Source organism: Homarus americanus, unplaced genomic scaffold, assembly GCF_018991925.1.
Source record: "Homarus americanus isolate GMGI-L3 unplaced genomic scaffold, GMGI_Hamer_2.0 scaffold30161, whole genome shotgun sequence".
In the NCBI taxonomy this organism is placed as follows: Eukaryota; Metazoa; Arthropoda; class Malacostraca; order Decapoda; family Nephropidae; genus Homarus; species Homarus americanus.
Window position 1 is genome coordinate 608,649 of NW_024718697.1, and position 22,705 is coordinate 631,353.

The 22,705-nt window shown below is 39.4% G+C and overlaps 1 protein-coding gene across 1 annotated transcript; it reads right to left on the reverse strand.

Moving 5' to 3' along the window:
- Positions 1–3,133: 3,133 nt before the first annotated feature.
- On the reverse strand, positions 3,134–21,816 carry LOC121859820 (septin-4-like). The gene is made up of 8 exons (XM_042356788.1): positions 21,620–21,816; positions 19,987–20,079; positions 15,849–16,014; positions 14,390–14,540; positions 9,549–9,714; positions 9,229–9,362; positions 6,309–6,410; positions 3,134–3,673 (listed from the first exon to the last, which is right to left on the reverse strand). Exons 1-8 carry the CDS (start codon positions 21,714–21,716, stop codon positions 3,554–3,556), a joined length of 1,029 nt encoding a protein of 342 aa, XP_042212722.1. The 5' UTR covers positions 21,717–21,816; the 3' UTR covers positions 3,134–3,553.
- Between the last annotated feature and the right edge of the window lie 889 nt (positions 21,817–22,705).

A 22,705-nucleotide genomic window follows, 5' to 3' on the forward strand; every position in this document is an offset into this window, starting at 1 on the left:
TTGTTCCTTTATATTCTACACAGTGTTATCTGCCATTATTCTCAATTTAATAACACTGTACTGTACAGTAGTTCACTATGTTTAACTCATGAAGTTGTACCACATAAGGTGAGGTTGTGGGATTAACGCTCTGGTACTTTTGGCCATGGTCGGAAGTCTCACCCCCTCGCAGTCTTTCGATGTAGCTTGTGTCGGTAACAGGAACCGTTTTTTCATTTTAATAAACATTGGTTAGAGCAATCCAGACCCAAATTGCACCCTTAGAGATGCATCTGCCAGCCCATGAGGCTAGTGGGAGGAACTTAGGTGGTTGATAGGGCCGCTCCACTGTTCCTGTGTATCTGCTTACGGGAAGAGTGCTCAGTGTGAGATATGGTTGAGTGGGAGGGTTTGCGCCAGCACAGGAGTGCTTAGTGACACAACTTGCATCAAAAGACCACAATAGGGTTAATGAGGTGGGGCTCTGTCAGTATGGATTCAGAACAAGCTGGTCTATTTGGGTCTCTTTAAGTGAACAGGAGGTAGCCTGGCATCGGGTGATATTCAGTTACAATATATTCCAATGCAGTTCAGTACATGTTATCTGAGCACAGTTGTTTGGACATTCATTACTGTTGTTGAAAGATTAGGGGGAGTTTGAGCAAAGGGTCAAATGGTGGAATGCTGATCACCGTGAAAAGTTGTCATCATAGGACAACAAGTCATAAAGTTCACTTTGGGTAATACTGTAATATACCTGAGCCAGGGAAACTTGTGTTTAATTTCACTTTCCTGTTTTAAATAGGTTTTGGGAAAATAAGATCTTTCTCAGTACACTCCTTAAAACAGTGTTCAGTGCAATGATATTCAGACAATGACTTGTTGCATGTTTAAGTGACCATTACCAATGGGATACTGCCTGGTTCAAGTGTTCTGGGAGTGCAGGCATTTGGACAGTTTATTCATACAGAACTGACTGTATATATAGTATGAACAGGACTGAGGGGGGATCAAGCTGTGAAAGTGTGATTACAGTCTTAAGAAATGCCGGAGTTCTGTCAACTCAACTGCTTCATTTACATGGTGATGGAGAATTGTTTAAAAATTTTATGAGGGAACTCGTTCAGAGTTGGATGATAACTGAGAACTTGGAATGCTTTGTGTTCAGTATCATCCATGTTTGCTCAGCACTTGGTCTGCAGAGTTTGTATTACCTGTGTAGGAGTACGGTACTCCTGTATCTGAATTCTTTTATTTACGAATGGAATCTTTTGTTTCCACTTTTGGTTAATTTGTATTATATGTAAGTTCTAGAATGCTTATGAGTACTAGACTTTCCTTTGAGAAGTTTTGGGCCTTAATGTATCAGAATCATTTTACAAACAAAGATCTGCTTTGGCAGTAGTGAGAAGATTTATCCTTTTGGTGGTTTCCTTTCACATTTTGTTCACTTTGGGTAGTACAAGGTACTGTAATATACTAAGAACTTCTTTAAGTTACATAGATACAAGGTACCTATATTGTATTTACTAGATAAGTCTTTTTAAAGCTTAAGATCAGGTTTGTGATAAGGTGTTTCCACACTTAATTATTTTTAATGGATGATGTACCACATTCCTTTTAAGTCAGTTCACTTTTGCTGATGGGAACAGATAGTCACACTACTGGCTTTCTGCCAAAGAGGAGTTATTCACTCATAAGGTTCCTTAAGGGTCTAATCACCACCTCTTTCATATATCCTAGATCTTTTGATTGTTAAAGTTACAATCATTCAATCTTGTTCATTCTTTACAGCATCTTAGTCTGTTTGGATTCTGCATAACATTTGCTTTAAAGCCAAACAGAATAATTTAAAGAATTATATTTTCAGAAGGAGCACCAAAATCTTTTGATCAATATCAGATAGATCAGGCTTGGGCCAAGACAACTGTTGAGCATGGAAAATGAAAATTTAGACCCATGGATACAATCCTTAAATCATGAGATGATGGAACCTCTACCCTAATTCTTTTCAAATTTAATGTAAAAGTAAATAAGTAAAAGTATAAGTAGTCTTTAAGATGAACCGTACTGATAAAAGCTTTTAAGTGTGATCTATTTCAAGAAGGATTCTCAATCTTTTGAAATTGTATGTGGGGTATACAGTAAATACGACTTTTTTCTGTGAAGTATGTCTCTCGGTACTATGGTGCAAGTGATGGGGTGATTGACTAATACAGTACAGTATACATAATGTTGCATGGAGATTATGCAATGATTGTGTGTGTGTGTGTGTGTGTGTGTGTGTGTGTGTGTGGCATTGAGAAAGTTAATGGATGTTTTAAGGGGAACTGTTCATAACAATCTTCCCAAGAGAGGTGCATGTTATGTATTAGCTAGAGCCTTTTTCTTAACAGCTCCCAAATGTCACATTGACTCTGAGTAACACATGTCCCCTAGAATGTTCATTAGATAATGAATGATGGATTGATCTTGAAATCCCATTTCATAATCAAAACAGAACTGAGGGAATTAGTTATCCTCACTAGTGAAGTGATTTGTTGATATGCTCCATGTTATAGCCAGACAATGAACTGGGGAGTGGGGATATGTGCACTACACATTTAGCAATGCTCTGGCAGCTTTTTTCTTTGAAAGACATCACCTGTTTCTGAACATCCTTTTCAAGAACCTAGTTCTAAATGAAAGGTTTATATTATCATTTAATTGGTATGTAGGTGCTATTGTTGTGGGTTGGCCTGGGTTCTAACTATTTAAATATCATTTTTTAATTTACTTAACACTATCCTCTTTGCCACTTGCCAACTTTCTAGCTGACCAAGTAGTTGGTCAATTCATGTTTATGCGCTGTTGTCAGGTGCAGCATATGCATGGGATCTTAACATACCTGAATATGTGGCAGTGTTTGTCAAGTTTGGACTTACAGGAGCTCACATTTGGTGCTGTCACATCATCCTCTGGCAGGTTATTCCAAGAGTTCATAACTTTTACTCCATAAAATTTAGCTCTGACAGTTTTTTGTACTGATACTGTAGTTTCTTTTACTTGAGGCTGTGACCTTAAGTGGGGCAGCCATCCAATAACTCCAGACAGCTAAGTAAAATGGGTCCTCCAGTCCAGCCTTGGTTATAAATGCAAATTCATGATCAATCAATTATTTTTCTTCTTTTTATAACAAAAGTGAAGTGGCATACACGCATAGATGTCTTCATTATGACAGTCAGTCAAAATTCTAGATACAGTATTTCATTTTATCAATGAAAACTTGTTATAGCTCTTTATGTGCCATTACAGTGTTAGTTTTGTGTATACAGTATTATGCCAAGCAGGGAGATGTTACACGTAATGATGCATATCGTCTTAAACAACAGGCATCAGTGACACATAGAATGGCACACATGAGGAATACTTTACACACACAGTTCACAGTACTTCCACACACAGGTGAAGTTTTGATGTCACAAACTAGGGAAGGTGGTATTGTTACAAACACACATTGATAATGTATGAACACTTGACTGAAACACCACATGAAACAAATGATGTGATAGAGTGATACAGCACAGTGGTGATGTCACACGTTGACCACGGAGTCTCGTTTACCAGGTTCCAGGGAAAGGGCTGCAGCAGGGTCCTTGCCAGACTCCTTTAGTTTTTCTTGCATTTGACTCAGCATCTCCTGCATACGCCGGATCTGAAGAGATTTGTTAAAAAGTCTTACGATATCATCACAATTGCAATAAATTTTCTTGTTCAGGTGAATACATTAGCAAACCCAACCTCAGATTAATTTTACTGTCCTGCTGTACATTAATCATGATCGAGTGAAGAATAAAAGGATAATACTGTGCCGAACTAATTTCAATTAGTAATACCAGTACAGTACAGGTATCCCCCTATTTACGATGAGGTTACAAACCTGAAAACCCATGGCAGGTTGAAATATCATAAATCAAGATCATTAGAACAAGGGGTTCAATGGGATACATTCCCAGCCAGTCAGACACTCAAAAGTACCTATATCACCAAAAAAGAAAAAAGCCGACACTAATACTACGGTAAAGGGTATAATTACAACACAATTAAACAACACTCGCCAATCATTAAGAACAACTCTGATCATCATTACATGTCCCCTTCATGGCTAAGGGGACTCTTGACCTCCACAGACACTGTTTTCCTGTGTACATTGGTCTTTCCATATATTTTAAGTTATACTGCTCACTTCACAGTAAAAAAAATCAGAGCGAAAGCATTTGTCACAAAAACGGAGAATGATGATAACGTAAAAACAATGACTGGCTGACACTGCTCGCAGCATGCTCACAACAACAGAAGCAAAGCACTTTACAGTCACAAAAAAATTGCAAAAATCAGTTCAGTCACCAAAACAGAGTACTGTATAATGTAAATGTTAGTGAAGTCCTGTAATTGTATGGTAAAGAAAAAACCCATCGATGATAAGTAACAACACCAATACTAGCTGATAATCATCGAGTTACACAATCACGGCTATGTGCAATCACCATGGAACAAAGTTTGTTACTGTAGTGCACTGGATGGCAGCGCGCTGGTAGACCACAGCTGACAAGTGAACCGAGAGATGTGTTCTACATTCCGCATTGACCAGACGATAACCATTGTTTATGCCGATTGTTTACGTCATAGATAGGGGGGTGGTCTTAATACATCACCATTGTTATAGCGGAATATTGTAAATAGGGCAATTGTAAATCGAGGGATACCTGTACTTAAAGTGTGTATTAATTGTGGACACCTGAGCTTTGTGAATGACCTACAGTACAGGAGGTATCCGACTTATGAACGCCCTGCTATACGAACGAGGTTAAACTTGAAATTAACAGTATTTTATTTACCTGATGACTTATTAATTACTTTCAATTACTGTATTTTGTCATTCTATTTCTTTTTTGTCCTAAATTAAGTGATTTTAGATGTATATAAGGACTTAGGCTACGATATAGTGGGATTTTAAACATTGTTCTGTAAGTATGGTATACATATAGAATGTGTTCCAAATTACGCACAAATCCGACTTAAGAACATCCTCAGGAACGGAACCCATTCATAACCCGGGGACTCCCTGTAAAAGAGGGTTAACTATTAATTGCCTATACCTGTACCCTGATGGTTTGCTGTACATAATGGAATAGGACTTTATTCCCAAGCATGACATAATACTACAACTAATGAATGGGATGTAGGCCACCCACATGTATTTATTACTGGTACATTTAATTTTATGAGTACAGTACAGTACAGTACTATACAACAGCTCCTCCCCGACTTACGACCTACTCGACTTACGTCCACCCGTACTTACGACCTGCCTCAGTCGTACCAAAATTTGCTCAAATTACGTATTTTCGAGTCCCAAAGTCAGTACACAGACAAAATTTTCATCTGTAATTCACTTTAAAATGGCTGACAAGCTTAAAAGTGAGTGTTTTGTGGTGCTGAGAAGAAAAAGAGACCCCCATTTTAGATTTTCTATGTATTATTTAAGCATTTCCGACTTACGACCTGGATGTCGGTCCCTAACCCCGTCGTAAGTCGGGGAACAGCTGATATTGTGATTCTGTACTCTGCGAACATTCTTGATCCCTATCTCATGAAATAACCCAAGGCTACTGTACCAGTATACATATACAACATTCGTTTTTATTTTTTTATCATATTCGCCACTTGTCAGCTTACTAGCCGTTTGGGCTGTTTATCCAGTGTTAGTACAGGAGGAAACTGGGGACCGGGTATTACTATACATCATTTGGTGAAGTTTATTTATAACAATGTACTGTAGTGCAAATGAATAACAGTGATGATATAGATTTCACAATAATAGATTTTGTCAGTAACTGCTTTAATTAATAAGGTTAAGGAGATTACCAGAGGAATGACTTGAAACTGTGTACAATACTGTAGAGTTTTTTTTTTGTTTTTTGAGATAATGAGAGAGGGAATGGGAACTGAATCCTCTCACATATGAATACTCTAAGGTAAATGATTTGAGGAATGTAAAGGTCTTGATTCACATTTTTCTCCCAATATAAGTTGATAAATATATTTAGCATCTAGTGAGGATTCTTTACAGTACAGTACATTTGCTCTGTCCTGTTTATCGGTACAGTAGTTGGCAACAGCATAACACCAAAAGAGATTTTCTTTCTACTGATACAGGTACAGTGCTGTACAGTATTATGCATTTGCACTTTCTCGAAAAATGAATCACTCTTGTTTTTCCAAAGAATATCATTTATTAATTTGGTTAAGTATCATGCTTATAGGAAGTAAGATGATAGCTACGGTACCTCTTCATCTTTCTGTTGAAGTAGTTTGTCTGCATCTCCCACTTGGTCGAAGTTTGCAGCACTCTCTCTCTTGAGCTTGTTCCTCTCCTTCAGTGCCACCTGCTGGAGACCCATTAAAGTTTGTAAGAGAGATAAAATAGGGAAGTAAAAGGATACAGTTTAAACGCATACAAATAAAAATAAGGTAATGATATAAATCCTGGCAGTATTTGAAGAATTTAATGAAAAGGAGACTTAAAGAGACCTACCATAGAAGTGAAAAAACTAAGATATAAACTAGAATAAGACCAAAGGCCTTTGGTTACATTTTGCATGGCTAAGGATAGCATCGAGACAGGTAACTGGTGCTTTGTTTAAACTATAGAAGGGCTATAGGCAGTTTAATAGAAATTTGTAATCCTCTCAAAGGACATTACTCTGTCCAACGTACATATCTGGAGTTAGCAGATGGTCATCCCATTTGAGGTTACAGCCTCAAGTTAATATAGTGTAATATCTATTCAGTAAAGTTGTCACACAGGTTTATAATTGGATAATCATGTTTATAAACTATGCAGTTATACAGTTCAGCATGAATATGACAATGTAGGTATACAGTGCATGTGGTCCTTGGGAGTATACAGTTTCGTGTTTGCCGAGACAGTGCAGGTAAACAACGATGGTAAACAGTAAGGCAACTTGACCAAGGATAACTGACAAAGCTGTCAGTACAGAAAACAGTCAGAGGCAGGTTCTTTTGAGTACAGTAACAGTATATAGTAAACCTGCCAGAGAATGTTGTGATGGCAGAAAATGCGAGTTCCTTTAAGTACACACTTGACCAATACTGGCATGTGTTCAGGTACATACATTCAAGACCTTTTATATGCACAGTGCATAACAGAGAAATGACTGCCCAACTGGCTAAGGAACTGATAAATGATGAAATGTATAAAGTACAGTACTGTACTGTACTGTACAGTACATTTTACTTGACTTTTTACATTCCTTTTATCCTCTTCGCCATTGATCGGCTCGTTAGCCACTTGGGTAGTCGGTCACATCTGTTATGCACTGTTGGCAAGTACTGGGGATGCACTGGTTCCTGAATAAATCAGAACCTACTCCAGTGTTGGTCAAGTCTGGTTTTGAAAGAGTTCACACTAGGTGCTTTCACAACACACACTGTTCCAAGAGTTCACAATTTTCACTCCAAAAACTTTGCCATCACTGTTTTTTGGACGCACAGTATTATTTATGGATTGATAATGGCCGTTGATTTTTTTATGTACAATACTGTATCGCTAAATTAACCTTTTCCATATTTGTAGGGATGGAGGAAACCTTGCTACAAGAACAATTAGACGTCTACATCTTTTGTTAAGTGTTAAATTTGAACATTTATTTACTATACTGTGTTAGGAATGAACATCAATCTGATACGGTCGTATAATACAGTACAACTGTACTGCACGTAGACTGGGTATAGGGGGCACAGAGGAGGGGGCTTTCAAGTGTTTAACGTATATTAATGTTTTTTATTGTTAAACTTCAGCAAAGTTCCAAATTTCTACTGTATTTACAAGTCTTTTAAACTTCACAATGCACACATGAATTGGGTACAGTTACAAAACATATACTGTACAGCAATCTGCTTCTTTTACCTCGGGATGGACCGTCTAGATATCTGAACGACTTTCTCATAAGACCTACTAATTTAGTTACTTGGTTCACCTTCTTCTCACAATGGCCGAGAACCTTAGTTCATTATCAACATACACACCCAGGTTCTTTTTGCATTTGGTCTCTATTAATGCACTTTCTTCGCCTCCTTAACGTTGGTACATCACAAGTGCATCTTCTTACACTTCGTGACATTGAATCTTAGCAGCCATTTCTTTAACCACTCTTGAAGTTCACAGAGATCTTTCTGCATCTCTTCACAGTCTGTTTGTTTCTTAATTTCCCTGAATAACTTGGCATCATCCACAAACATTTGTATGGAGGAGTGCATAGCTTCTGGTATGTCATTTATGACAAAAACAACAAAGGACCTAATAAACTGCCCCGTGGTACCCCGTGGTTTCCTACTGTTAATCATCATACACGCTGCTTGCAATCATGCAGAAAGTCTCTGATCCTCTCTAGGATACTTCCCCAAATCCCATACCCTTCCAGTTTTATTATCATTACTGAATCCTCTACTAGTCTGTATAAAATTAAGTACAGTAGTAAATATTGAAACAATTATTAAACTCTGGCATTTTATTTGAGATATGTACAGTATTGTACATTGTTTTGATTTAATATACAGTATACTCGCGATTTAACGGAAACCAATATACCAGTAAGGAACTCTTGATTTAGTGGAAGGCATTTTTTCCGTTATTTTTTACTCGATTTAGTGAACTAGAAACATTATTCATGGCTTACCTTTAACTAGGAGGTTCGGTGTTTGTTTTAAATTTGTTTCTATTATTTCCAAACTTTTTTCCTATTGATTGCTGCACTCTTTTGACTTTCTCCCCCACACCACTTCCTTTCTGAGACTTCTGGGAGACTTTCAGCATTATGTCTAGCACAGTACTTAGTTGACCGAGAGGTAGACCAAGAGGTAGCAGTGAATAACACATGTGGTGGCAGCAGGACACAGACTGAGCAGATGTAAACAACCCCCACATGCCTAGTGACGCATTTGGTGTGGAATTTAATGGAATCAGCTCGATTTAGTGAACTAGTTCACTAAATTGAGCAAAAATAACGGAAATTTGATTTGATGGAAATTTCAGTTTAACGGAAAAGGGTGGCTCGAATTAGTTTGTTAAATCGAGAAAATACTATAGTACAAAGAATGTAACTTTCACTGATCCTCATTATAAACCTTGTAGTCACTGTCTGTGAAAAGGATGAAGTTGTGAAAAAGACGTCTAAAAATACCAACCTGCATTTGAGAAATGCATTGTGCACGGAAGTTTTCATAGTGGATATCTTGTGTTACCTCTTTCATGTCTTGCATGTGTGTTGAGATCAACATTGTACGTAGCTTCACAAAGTCACAGTGGGCAGAATTCTCAACTGAAAACCAATTACCTTCATATGATGACTGCTTTGATATCACATATCAGAAAACCTCAAAAGGATTATCATGAAGTTATTATTTGAGACATAATTATAAAAACATAGATTTAAGTCCTCTGAAGAAGACATTAAAATAGTTTTACCCATTAAGTCATCTTCAGGGATATTCTGTCATATAGCTACCTTCTACAATACCCCATGGATACTGTCGCCCCCGCATCTTCTTTCCTGCTACTTCAATTACACAGTTGGACCCAATTACAGCAAAAGGAATAGATGCCTTAAGCTCTCGATCTTGTTGTTTGAAGTCCTCATCTTCATCTGAATCACATTCAGGGAACTGATAAATCTGCAAAGAGGAGTTTGATTATAATGAGTGTTATACTACAAAGGGACATCTTACTTGGAATAGCAGGATTGCACAGCAGTGATTACTGACCTCCCAAACTGCATCCCATAAGGTACTTTAACAAACCCCAACATTTCTCTAACTATACATGTGCTACTATAAAGTTCCCTCTGGTTTTCCTTTGTCTTCACCCTTCAGCTTGTATCACTATCCCGTCAGCCTTTTCAAACTCAAAATGGTGAATCCTCTCAGGGTGGAAAATTCGAAAACAAACCTCTGTGGCATAAATCTAGGTACTGTACAGTACTGTACTGTTTAATGTAATTTGGATGGGTGTATGCAAGTGGCCAGGTCTGTCATGAGAAGATGGGAGGGATATTTCTAGATGCCTACCTCAAAGATGGCAGTCCCAACTAAATCTCCCCATTCCCCTGCTTCTTGAAGCTTGGGTTAGTTCTGTTTGTAGCAAAACTCCAAGAAAAATTTTTCTTAGCTTTGTTCTCTACTCTATAATCTAACTTTGAATATTCTTTTGAAAATGATGCATGAGTCTGTCTCGGCTTCCAATGAGGAGGTTTCAAAATGTGGCTCTCCATCAAGGAGAGCTTCATTCTCTTCCTATGAGGATTTGCAAACACCTACCCCAGTCTACTTTACTTTATCCTTTTTGCCACTGATCGGCTTGTTAGCTGCTTGGACAATTGGTCACATCTCTGTCATACATTTTTGGCAAATATTGGGCATGTACTGGCTCCAGAAGGTATCTGTACCAGTGTTGGTCAAGTCTGTTTTAGCATATGAGCTCACACTCGATGCCATCACAACACACTGGTAGATTGTTCCAAGGGTTCACAACTTTTCTTATAGATTGTTTCAAGAGTTCACAGCTTTCACTCCATAAAGTTTGTCCTGACAATTTTCTGAACTTGTGGCTTCATCAACCTTAAGCTGGCATCCGCCAGTTCCAAGTATGAGCATTTGGCTGACCAATGTCTTCCGAGGTGTGGGCTGTACTATAATGGGGCAGATTCCCATAATGCTGCATGCTTGGCATTGATGCTTCCCCTAGCAATGATACTTCCCCTAGCAATGATACTTCCTATGGCAATGCAAATACTGTACAGTACTGTACAGTATATGTACAATGCAGTATGTGTATAAAGGTTTTTATAATCTATATGATTTTTAGATGCAGATGTGTGTACAGTATGAATAATTTATTTCTCCATTTTTCTTTTTACATGAGATCATATGCATAAAAACTAGGCCTATCAGAGTAGGTACTGTATCTGCTTCATATGTCTGACAGCCTCACTTCTTTTTGTTTTTATTTTCCAATTTTTTAGTTATAATTTGACATATTAGAGTGATTTACTTTCATACTTTTATCAATGCGTATCAAAGCCTCCCATTTCCTTGGTTTGTTATAGTGTGTACTGTACTGTACTGTACTGGTCTTCCCTATTTATGATCTCCCTATCTACAATATTTCACTTTAACAATGGTGATGTATTAAGACCACCCCCCTATTTACGATGTAAAAAAAATCATCATGAACGATCGTCTTTGTCCAGCCAACGTGATTACTTCTCTCAGTTCATCTGCCAGCTGCAGGTTTACCCACATACCGCCAAACAGCGACCCAGTGCGTTACAGTACTGTACGTACCAAGCTTTGTCACATGGTAATCGCACATGGCTGTGATCGTGTGACTCGACCATTATTGGTTAGTATCGGTGGGTTTTTTTTTTTTTTTTTTTTAACGGGGTAGAGTTCACCCGGGCACAGGTCATTGACCCACAATGGGGCCTAGGGGGCGAAAATATAAGAGTAAAAAGAAATTAGAAATAGAAAAGAAAAAGACCATATTAATCTACACCATGAAGATGCCGGAAGACCAGCTTTTTAAAGTAGGACAGATTGTAAGATTGTCAATGCAGAAGAAGGCAGAGCAGTCCACAGTTTGGCTGTGTGTGGAAAGAAGGATGTATTGTAACTGGTTATTCTAGTGTGACCAACAGCCACAGAGAAACTGTTACACAGTAGGCAAGACGAGTGTTACGAGCCCACAGCCTTGTTGGCGGTACACAAGATGCCAAATCCACCGAACATTTCCTGTTAAAGTACCTGTAAAAGAGAGTGTGTGAAGCAACATTGGACAGAAGAGGAGCCACCCCAGATATGAGAGCATTACTCAAAGTTAGGGCGAATGAATCCCTTATAAACTTCAAGCAACTGCTCAGGAATGAAGTAACTACGGGATCTGTACATCACTGACATTTACGTTGTATTCAATTTTGGTGACTGAAGTGATTTTTGCTGGTTTTATGACTGTAAAGTACTTTGCCTCTGTTGTGGATGTTGTTATATATGTGTATGTTTATATGCTGCCTTTATTGATTATATATACAGTATACGTATTATATATTATGTTACTTCTTACCAAAGTGTTTTGGCCTAAGTATTCAAGAATGTGTTAAACGTTGTCCGATCACAACAATATACCACTTGAGCACGAGTCAGCAGGTGGCTTCTCTTTCGCCCATTAAATCGTGTAAGATACTACACTGGCAACGAGGATGGGATTCACAAAGTGTTGAAGTCCTTGAAGAGAGGATAGCGACCACTGAAAGGAAGGCTACTCTGAACCTGGAGAATTTAAGTGAAGAGAGCAACCATGGCTAGCGTCAGTGGATACATCGGAGGAGTGGGGGAGTATGATGCAGACAAGGAGAACTTCACATCATATTGTGAGAGGATGGACTTCGTCTTCCTGGCAAATGAATTAATGGATGACGGTGGTGATGCTCAGGAGAAGAAGGCCCTTGAAGAGAAAAGGAAAGCAATCTTTTTGACAGAGGTAGGAGCTAATGTTTATTCTACTCTGGTCAATCTGCTTGCTCCAGACAAACCCAAAGACTTCTCACTGATTCAGATTACCAAGATTCTGAAGCAACATTTTGATCCTGCTTTACTTGAGATCGCTGAAAGTTACAAATTTGGCACAAGAGATAGAGGGAAAGATCAATCAATAAATGATTATATAGTAGCTTTGAAGAAGTTATCCATTCACTGTAACTTTGGACAGTTCTTGAACCGAGCTCTAAGAGACAGGTTTGAGATAGGTCTGAATTATGACAAAATACAGAATAAGTTAATGAACACCACTAACTTAACTTTTGAAAAAGCATGTCAGATACAGTAGCTACAAGCATGGAATTAGCAGAGAAAAACACCAGAGACTTTGTTCCCAATACCGGTGGTGAAACAGTTGGCAGTAGTGGCTCAGTGTGTAAAGTAACTGTAGCTAAAAGGAAGAATTATGCCACAAAACAAGGAACACATGCTGATTTAAAATGTAAAGAGATGCCTAGGGAAACATGAGCTTTCAGTGTAAGTTAAAAAATTCAAAATGTTACAATTGTCAGCGTATTGGACATATTGCTCCTGCCTGTGAGAAAGAAATTACAGCCCCTGGCAGACGTGATAAAGGTAGAGTATATGTCGTTGAAGGTGATGAGAAGGAAATGAAAAACAGTATTCATGAGTGATAGTAATTTTAAACCTGATAATGATGAGAGTGCCCATGTGTTTACTATTTACACCAGTCATGAAGAGAAAGTTAAACAGGTATAATGTGGACTTGTGCATTAATGACACACCTGTAACCATGGAAGTGGATACTGCAGCTAATTTCTCTATAATGAGTAGAGATACGTATGAGAAGCTATTTGCACATGTGCCTTTAGAAGACTCAGGTGTCAAGTTGAGAACCTATACTAGAGAGAGTTTGAACACAGAAGGTAAATTGGAGTGTGGGGTAACGTACAAAAATCAGAATTTGAAGTTGCCATTAATTATAGCTAGTTATGTGAATAGACCAACTTTGTTAGGTAAGAACTGGTTGTGTGAGCTTGAGATGGACTGGAAGGAGATATTTAGTGTTAGAATATGTAACAGTGTTCCAGGTCTTGAGAAATTTCTTGAAAAATACAAGATTTTATTTGTTAAGGGACAGGATGGTATAAATCATGTAAGACACTACAGATGTGAGTGAGCAGTGTCGACCGCAATAATATTATCATTGTTCACTCTGTTTTTGTGAAGTGAACAGTGTAACTTTTGAAAGTGTCTGGGAAGGCCAAGGCACCCAAGGAAATAGTGTCTCTGAGGTGAAGCTTGACATTGTGAAGAAGCATGAGACTCCCCAGAGGCTGTGTGGAAGTTAGAGTGACATCTCCACTCCACCTAAAAGAGTCCCCTTAGCCTCGAAGGGGATATGTGATGATGACCAGGCTTGTTCTTAATGATGTGACGAGTGTTTAATTGTTTTAGGTATACAGTATTATAAGTGTTGGAATTTTTCTCGGTGATACATGTATGTGTCCGACTGGCTAGGAAACATATCCCATTGAACCCCGTGTTATAATGATCCCGATTTATGATATTTCGATCTGCAATGGGTTTTTCAGGAAGGTAACCCCATTGTAAATAGGGGGATACCTGCACTGTACTGTCAAAATTGTGTGTCTTGTTTTAATTCTGAGGGCTCCACTTTTATTTGATATGCAATTTAACACATCTTTATTTTTATTAAAATTGGTGTTTATTAGATTATCTTCCAGGAAACTTAATCTTGAAAATTAACACAAAAATTCTAATATTACAGACAAACCTTGATTTTGTTGTTTTCGATGTCATTGAGAATGTTAGTTTTGAGCTTGTTGATCTCAGGTTTAGTAAGTGTGTCAGACTTGGCTATAACAGGCACGATGTTCACCTTCCTATGGAGTCGTCTCATGAACTCTACATCCATCTGCCTCAACCTGGAAGTAATAAATATGTTAATGTTTGGTGAAATAAGTATGTTACCTGGAGCTGTAAATCTGTCAGGGGCTGGTGAAATAAATCTGTCAGAGTTTGGTGTGGTTACCGGGTAATCTGTCAGGGCCTGGTGTATTAAATCTGTCAGAGCTTGGTGTGGTAAATCTGTCAGAGCTTGGTGTGGTAAATCTGTCAGAGCTTGGTGTGGCAAACCTGTCAGAGCCTCTATAATAAACCTGTCAGAGCTTGGTGTGGTAAGCTCAGAGTATTGTCAGCAACGTCTTGACATACCAAGACTCAATTGAATCATTGACAGTATATTCACAAACTTAGTATCACTCATTTGTATCTACAGCATCCTAACTCACTCACATATGCCTCCATCCTAACTCGGTCACTTATACAGTACATCCATCCTAACTCACTCACATATGCCTCCATCCTAACTCGGTCACTTATACAGTACATCCATCCTAACTCACTCACATATGCCTCCATCCTAACTCGGTCACTTATACAGTACATCCATCCTAACTCACTCACATATGCCTCCATCCTAACTCGGTCACTTATACAGTACATCCATCCTAACTCACTCACATATGCCTCCATCCTAACTCGGTCACTTATACAGTACATCCATCCTAACTCACTCACATATGCCTCCATCCTAACTCGGTCACTTATACAGTACATCCATCCTAACTCACCCATTGAAATCCATCTTAACTTACCCACCCATATATCAACACCATCCGTCATCCATCCACCAACACCCCCTTCCCAACCAACACCCCCTTCCCAACCAACACCCCTTCTTCACCCACCAACACCCCTTCCCTCCACCACCCACCAATACCCCCATCACCCACTATCACCCTCATCACCCACCAACACCCCCTTATCCATCAACACCCCTCATCCACCAACACCTTCCTTACCCATCACCACCCCCTCGTCCACCAACCCCATCACCCACCAATTTCACCCACCAGCACATCCTTCACCCACCAACACCCTTCGCTGTCACACTTCGTCCTTTATATTTTCCGCCACCCTCCCAACATTCTCCCCACCCTTGTAACACTCCCTCCCTCATCGCAACATTCTTCCCACCCTTGCAACACTCCCTCCCTCATCGCAACATTCTCCCCACCCTCGCAACACTCCCTCCCTCATCGCAACATTCTTCCCACCCTTGCAACACTCCCTCATCGCAACATTCTTCCCACCCTTGCAACACTCCTTCAATCAGCATACCCTCCATCCTCCCAACATCTCCTTCACCCTCCCTGCCACCTCTCTCTCACCCGTGGCCGTAGGGAGGGACGAAGTAGAGGCAGCAGTGAACTCTGTGGTCTTGTATATTCTTGCGGTTGAGGCCAGACTCGTCCTGGAAGAACTTGTTGAACTGCTCGTCCACGTAGCGCTCCACCGACTTCCACCCTTCCTCGCAGTTGACAGCGTCCCCGAACCCTGTAACACACGGGATACTCACTCACCTGTTAGGGGAGGTAGTGGGAAGACAGATATACAGGGGGTAGGAGGGGTAACAAGGGTGTATTGGGGGAGGGTGTAAACCAGGTGTACAGAGGAGGGGTAACAGGTGTAGGGGAGGGTAGCTGAGGTGTAAAGAGGGAGGGTAGCTGAGGTGTACAGAGAGAGGGTAAGTAAGGTGTGCGGCTGTACGGGGTAGGGGTAATTGCGGTGGACGGGGGGAAGGAATGACTCAGGTTCAAACACACACCTGAGTACCTCCAAACACTAAAGAGTACACATCCTTTTAACACACACACACAGTCATACACAGTCATACATACGTATACTTAGTCACACATGCCTGTCTCTCTCTCTCTCTCTCTCTCTCTCTCCCCTTCGTCATCAAGAATATCAATAATATAATCAGTGTAGAATTTGCTTCATGCTGGCGACGTAAGTGGTGTGACGACAGTAGCTGATGACACCACCAGCCTACCCACACTACCTCGCCCTGCTCCTCATCCCTGTATAATTTTACTTCACTTAAGCCAATTTGATCCAAGGATAGCAAAAGTTTACCCTTGCATTATGTGTACTGCTTGTTTTGGGAAAACTTTGATTACATTGATGTTGATATTGGGATATCAATTTCATGCTCCTTTAATTTTCACTTGGGGCATATCAATTTTCCCATATCTGTCCTTATATAAGTAGTTACACATATAGGTTCATCCGTATATGCGTCCATTCATTGGTGTCCACACAATGCTTACAGAACACTTATGTGTATCTCGGCTACCTAGCACAGGAAGCATAATATTCATGTATGTCACAATGTTAAGTCAAGTTATGACACCTAGTAAACTGAACAAATTTGTTAGGACGTTCTGTTGTTGGTTTTTACTCACTAATTAAGGAACGATTAAAAGAATCGCAGGAGTAGTTTTCTGACACTTAGTATTTGTAAATGTAAGGTACAGGTCCATATCTACAGTCGACTGCTTCATTATAGGCGCTCGGCTTGGGGCGAGCTGTAATATGGTATGGTGTGGCCAGTCTGTCTGCCCATCTGTTAACATTTTCGTCCTCGCTCCTTGTCTTCCAATCCATTTCACGTAACATCTCCCAAGTGTGTGTGGTGGTGCCTCTTAGGGTGAAGAGTGGGGCTGCCACATTCAGGTCACAATGAATTACTTTCGCGCTTCAGTGAACATCAATGGAAAACCCTTTCCATTCCATGTCTTTAATAATGTTTCCTGTTGGGATAAAAGACACTCGAGTACAAGTTCCTCTTACTTAAATGATAATCAAATTAAGACAACTTCACCTCAGATATGCAGTGGTTCATAAAACGACCGTATTATATATCATTTGTAGTTCTTTTGTTGTGTGAATATTGTAAATAGTGACGCAAAAATATGGCACTTGGAGTATCACAAAATAAACTAAGTATAGTATTGTAGCCTACGATTATGATGAATGATTGACGTTTGCAGTAGTGTGTCCTTGACCTTATTTTTTTGTGGGCGGGCGGGTGGGGGAGTTGGCCATTATTTTCAGAATATATCGTGTCAGTTGCACATCCAAGTAATTTGATAACTAGAACTCACGAGCTCTGTTACCACGCAGGCAGTGTATTGTATTGATTGTGCCTGTTGGAGAAGCATTTTCCTGCATTTGGCATTTTTTTCCCAATAATATTTCTTCAATGCTGTGGCCAGACTGCTTGAAACACACAATACATATACCGCCCCATTTTGCTATTTCTTAGCCTTCTCACTTCTGATCTTGCACAATTCAATTTGACCTTTGATTTTGCTTTCAAGGTTACTTCACAAAAATACTCGGTAGCGCAAAAAACTTCGTATAAGGAGTTTCTATCATATTGCCATAAAAGGTTTCGAGTCATAAATTTTTGCTGACCTTACTCTTAATTCTATTTCGTGAGGTCTTGAAGTCACGTTATATAATACAAGAACAAAGAGTCTGTGGCCAGTGGAATCGTTTTGTACGTGATTAGATGTAACATGAACAAGTCTCTAAACTTAAGTACTTAACCTAGTTTTTATAATGCATTGCTATGAAGTAATGTGGATGTTAAGATTCCCTGAGTTTGTTCCATATACAACTGAAGGATATAAGTAAACACGTGTAAATATTTGATGCCTTGAAGATTTTAGACGTTTCTTCTTTCCTCACTTGTGTCGTAGTATTCACAATTTCCATTTTCTATGAGTATTTTGTGCACCCCTAATCCATCCCTAACAAAAGCGGAATAGGAGTAAAGATAAGAGATACAGTACATATAAATAGATAAATAAACAGTGTTTTCCAATTAATCACACAATTAATATGCATCTATATAAGTACTGCTTATGGGATAAAATATTCTTCCATATCTAAAAGAGCAGTAGAATTCTGCCTTTTTTTCCCACTTAATGGTGTACTTTAATGGAATTTATGATAGATGTGTGTAATGTAATAATGACCGACAATATTAGAGAAGGCGAAAACTTGGTCCCAAATCAAGGACGGATCCGTGGGGGGGAGGGGGGGGGGTTCCTGGGGGTCCGGACCACCTTTTCACCAGAAAATTCTAATACTTTTACTTTAATGCAGTATTGTTCTCAGGCATTTTTGTAAAGAAAAAAGTATTTACTATTGACTAAAGAATATCTCTTAATATCAAGTGCGCATGGCTTCAAAATGGCCTCAAAATGCCCATGATATTAGTCAGATTTAAAAAAAATCTGTAAGTAGATGCATACACAAGTAATTTACCGATTACAACATTTAAGGCGAGGATGTGAACGAGAACCCTGGAACGTCTACACAGGAAGAGGATGCGAGTCGAGCTGAGTAGGATGTGGTAGATGATGATCCGGTTACTCCTGTTTCTCTTTCTTATTACAACGTTTTAATGAGAATGACTAAGTTAATATCATATTTCTTAACACAGCGTTTGAATTAGAATAACATAGTTGATACTTTATTTATAATTGCAGCGTTTGAATTAAAATGACTGATATTATTGATGCCCATTTTCCTTAAAACAATTTTTGTCTTGAAATGCATGAGATACCAAGTAGCTATTGCGGTACACTACGCATGTATCGAATAAATTGTATAAATATTAAAAAAAAAAGTATTATCTGCAAGCTTGAGCCCAGAACGGTCAGGATTTATGAGAAAAAAAAATCTTATTACGAGACAGCCTCCACCATTCATCTTAGCTTGCTAATTAATTATTAAAACGGACCATCACGGAACTGTCTCGTCTGATTTAGTTGAAATGCACCACTGAGTTATGTGTGTTTCAGAATGTTCAAGTTTAGGTTCAGACGGCAATGATTAGTGGTTCCCATCTGTTTGAATTGAGAAATAATTCAGTGGCGTAGGTGTGAAAAATAACCGTCTTAAATCCCATTTTTCCTCAAACTTGAAGTTAAAACATACTTCTAAAATAAAATTACATGCCTAGTCAAGCAGCGAATGTTGTTTTGGGTATTACTATATTTCTCTATTACAGTAATAATGTATTGCTTAAACCTTTCACCGCGTGTCACGCACTTGCCATTTTATTCTGGCTACCGCAAGACGATTTTATTCAGCTTAGGGTAATCTCCCGCTGTGAAAGGGTTACGATTAGAATTAGAAAGACAAGGTGATAATTTTATGCCCATGCTCTCCTTTGTTCCATTATAATTGAATTATACTCAGGAAAACGTAATTGAACTTTACATTTAATTCTCGTTGCCGTAAAAGAAAAAGAAAGTTTGAAATGTAATTAAAGTTGAGAAGGTGTCTCTTTACACTAGTTTTTTTTCTCGTAATAATTCAAGATTTCAAGTGCAATTAGAAGTGGTTACCTGATACAGAAATAGTTACCTGACTTAGAAGTAATTACCTGACAGAGAAATAGTTACCTGACTAGAACTACAGTAGTTACCTGACATGGAATCAAGTTACCTGGAGTATCGACGACTGTGAGACGCAGCTTCACGCCTCGCTCCTCTATCTCAATAGTCTTCTTTTCTATGGACACGGTCTTCTCCACTAGGGCTGTGGGGGAGCGGCCGAGTGTGAGTACAAGACGTCCTTAGTTGGGGAACAGTGTGAGTACACGACGTCCTTAGTTGGGGAACAGTGTGAGTACAAGACGTCCTGAGTTAGGGGACAGTAAGAGTACAACACGTCCTTAGTTGGGGGGGCAGTGTGAGTACACGACGTCCTTAGTTGGGGGACAGTGAGAGTAAAAGACGTCCTCAGTTGGGGGACAGTAGGAGTACAAGACATCCTTAGTTGGGGACAGTGAGAGTAAAAGACGTCCTCAGTTGGGGGGGACAGTGTGAGTACAAGACGTCCTTAGTTGGACAGTGTGAGTACAGACGTCCTTAGTTGGGGGTCAGTGTGAGTACAAGAGTCCTGAGTTGAGGGACAGTATAAGGACACTACGTCCTTAGCTGGGGGTCAGGTGAGTACAATACATCCTTAGTTAGGGGACAGTATGAGTACAGGAGAGCTTCCCCGTCTAGTAGACAGTCTTTGGTAGTGTAGGGAGATAATGTTTAAATGATAGACATGGGAATACATTTAGAGTGAAGTTTAGTCCTGAAAAGAGGAGGCTGAGGATTTTGGGCCAGAGGAGAGATGAGAGAAGGGGATGTTGGTGGGGGAGAGCGTTTGCTACAGGAAGTTTAGTGGCAGAAAGGTGATTAAGAGCGAGTGAAGTGGTGGAGTAGAGGTGGACGACGGGGATGAGAGAGAGAGAGAGAGAGAGAGAGAGAGAGAGAGAGAGAGAGAGAGAGAGAGAGAGAGAGAGAGAGAGAGAGAGAGAGAGAGAGAGAGAGAGAGAGAGAGAGAGAGAGAGAGAGAGAGAGAGAGAGAGAGAGAGAGAGAGAGAGAGAGAGAGAGAGAGAGAGTGAGTCATAAAAGCAATATTATGGTTAAAACGAGAGAAGAAATATAATCCAGGGAGTGAGAAAGAGACTAGAATGGTTCCAGGATAAAAATAAAGGAGTAAGTTGATAACAAAAATAAGGGAAGCAGCAAAATATAGTATAAATGACTGTTTACATATTTTATACAAGGCAATCCTTACTCGTATCCTGAACAACTACGGAAAAAGAGTGTAATATCTTGTGATTTTTGTTTTGCGTCAGTTCTATAATTTTTATTCTGCTTCAAAGTGTTGGAATTTTTGTCCTATTTAAGATACAATAGCTCTTGCATTGCAGTTTTAAAAGGTCTTGATGATTTTTGTGCTATCATATAACAAATTACAACACGATTCTCAGTTTGCAAGTTATAGTGATTGTTATTTTAAGTTATTGTGGCTTAACCATGTTGTATATTAACAACTTCGCATCACCTAAAGATTAGGCAACCCGGCTTATTTCACTTGATGAATAAACACCCAACCCAACCCAACCCAACCCAACCCAACCCTAATTGAATATAATCATAAACTAATATCGTAACAAACAATATTCAACAAGTTTTATGGTACTGGGCTTCTGTATTCGCAATTAATTTTGTAAACACTGTACTCGCTCAAGGGGAAACTCATCAATGAAACTAAAGACATAAGAGAGAGACTCACACTCGCCCGTGGGTATTTTTCTTTCCTTGTAGAGGTCGGTGAGGAAGAGGCTGTTGATGAGTGTGGACTTTCCCAGACCAGACTCGCCTACCACCATGAGAGTGAAGTCGAACCCCCGCTTTACACTCTTCCTGTGCACCTGCTCTGGTAGTGTCGCGAACCCAATGAAGTCCTGCGCGTTCTGTGGAAGGAGAACAAGAGCGTCATAGTGGTCAAATCCGAATCAGAAGTGTGGCATAGCGAGGGGTTAATATAAGCGTGCATACCTTTGTAATATATTACTTTTAAACATACCAAGCCTTGTTGCGAATCACCCATTGAGTCGAGTGATCCGAAACCTTAAGCAACAAGACCTATCGTAGCTACACAATAGAATGTTTACCCTGAAAGTCTGAGTAGATGAGATTTCGAGTGAGTTAAAGATGGATCATAGGAGGAAGGTTACAACACAGGTACCGTTTCTGTTTTACTTAACTACAACAGATTTATGTTAATAGCAACGATGAATTTATACGAGGCGAACTTTCAAATATATTGACCTAAATCACAATAATAAGCATACGGCTGTTTTGCTGGAGTAATTCAGATAAAATGACCTCGGGCTGAGTCAGTCTTCAGTCCACTGCAGGAACACCACCAAGGTTAGACAAGAGAGAGAGAGAGAGAGTGTGTGTGTGTTTTCAAGATGAACGTCAAGTTCAGTCAATGTCGAGCCCAGCTGGGAATGGATTACTCGGATTGGAATAAATATTAGTAATTCAGTGGCAACTACCCGGTACTTGCTGTGGGGGGAAGACTGATGCCAGAGTGTGTTGGATAGACTGATTAATTATAGACGGTGTGGTTGATCAGATTGTTAAGAGGAAGTAATTGGGTAGTTAAGCGAGAGGTCTAGGTCGAATAGGCTGAGTGATAGACGTGGTAAGATGTGGCTTGTTAGCTTAAAAGGACGTAGTTTTTAGACTAATAAGATGTGGTTGTTAGCTCAAGAGGACGTGGTTGGATAAACTAACTCAAGAGGACGTGGTTGGGTAAAGTAGTTGAGAGGACAGTGGCATAGAAAAATAAGAACGTAATTGGATGGAC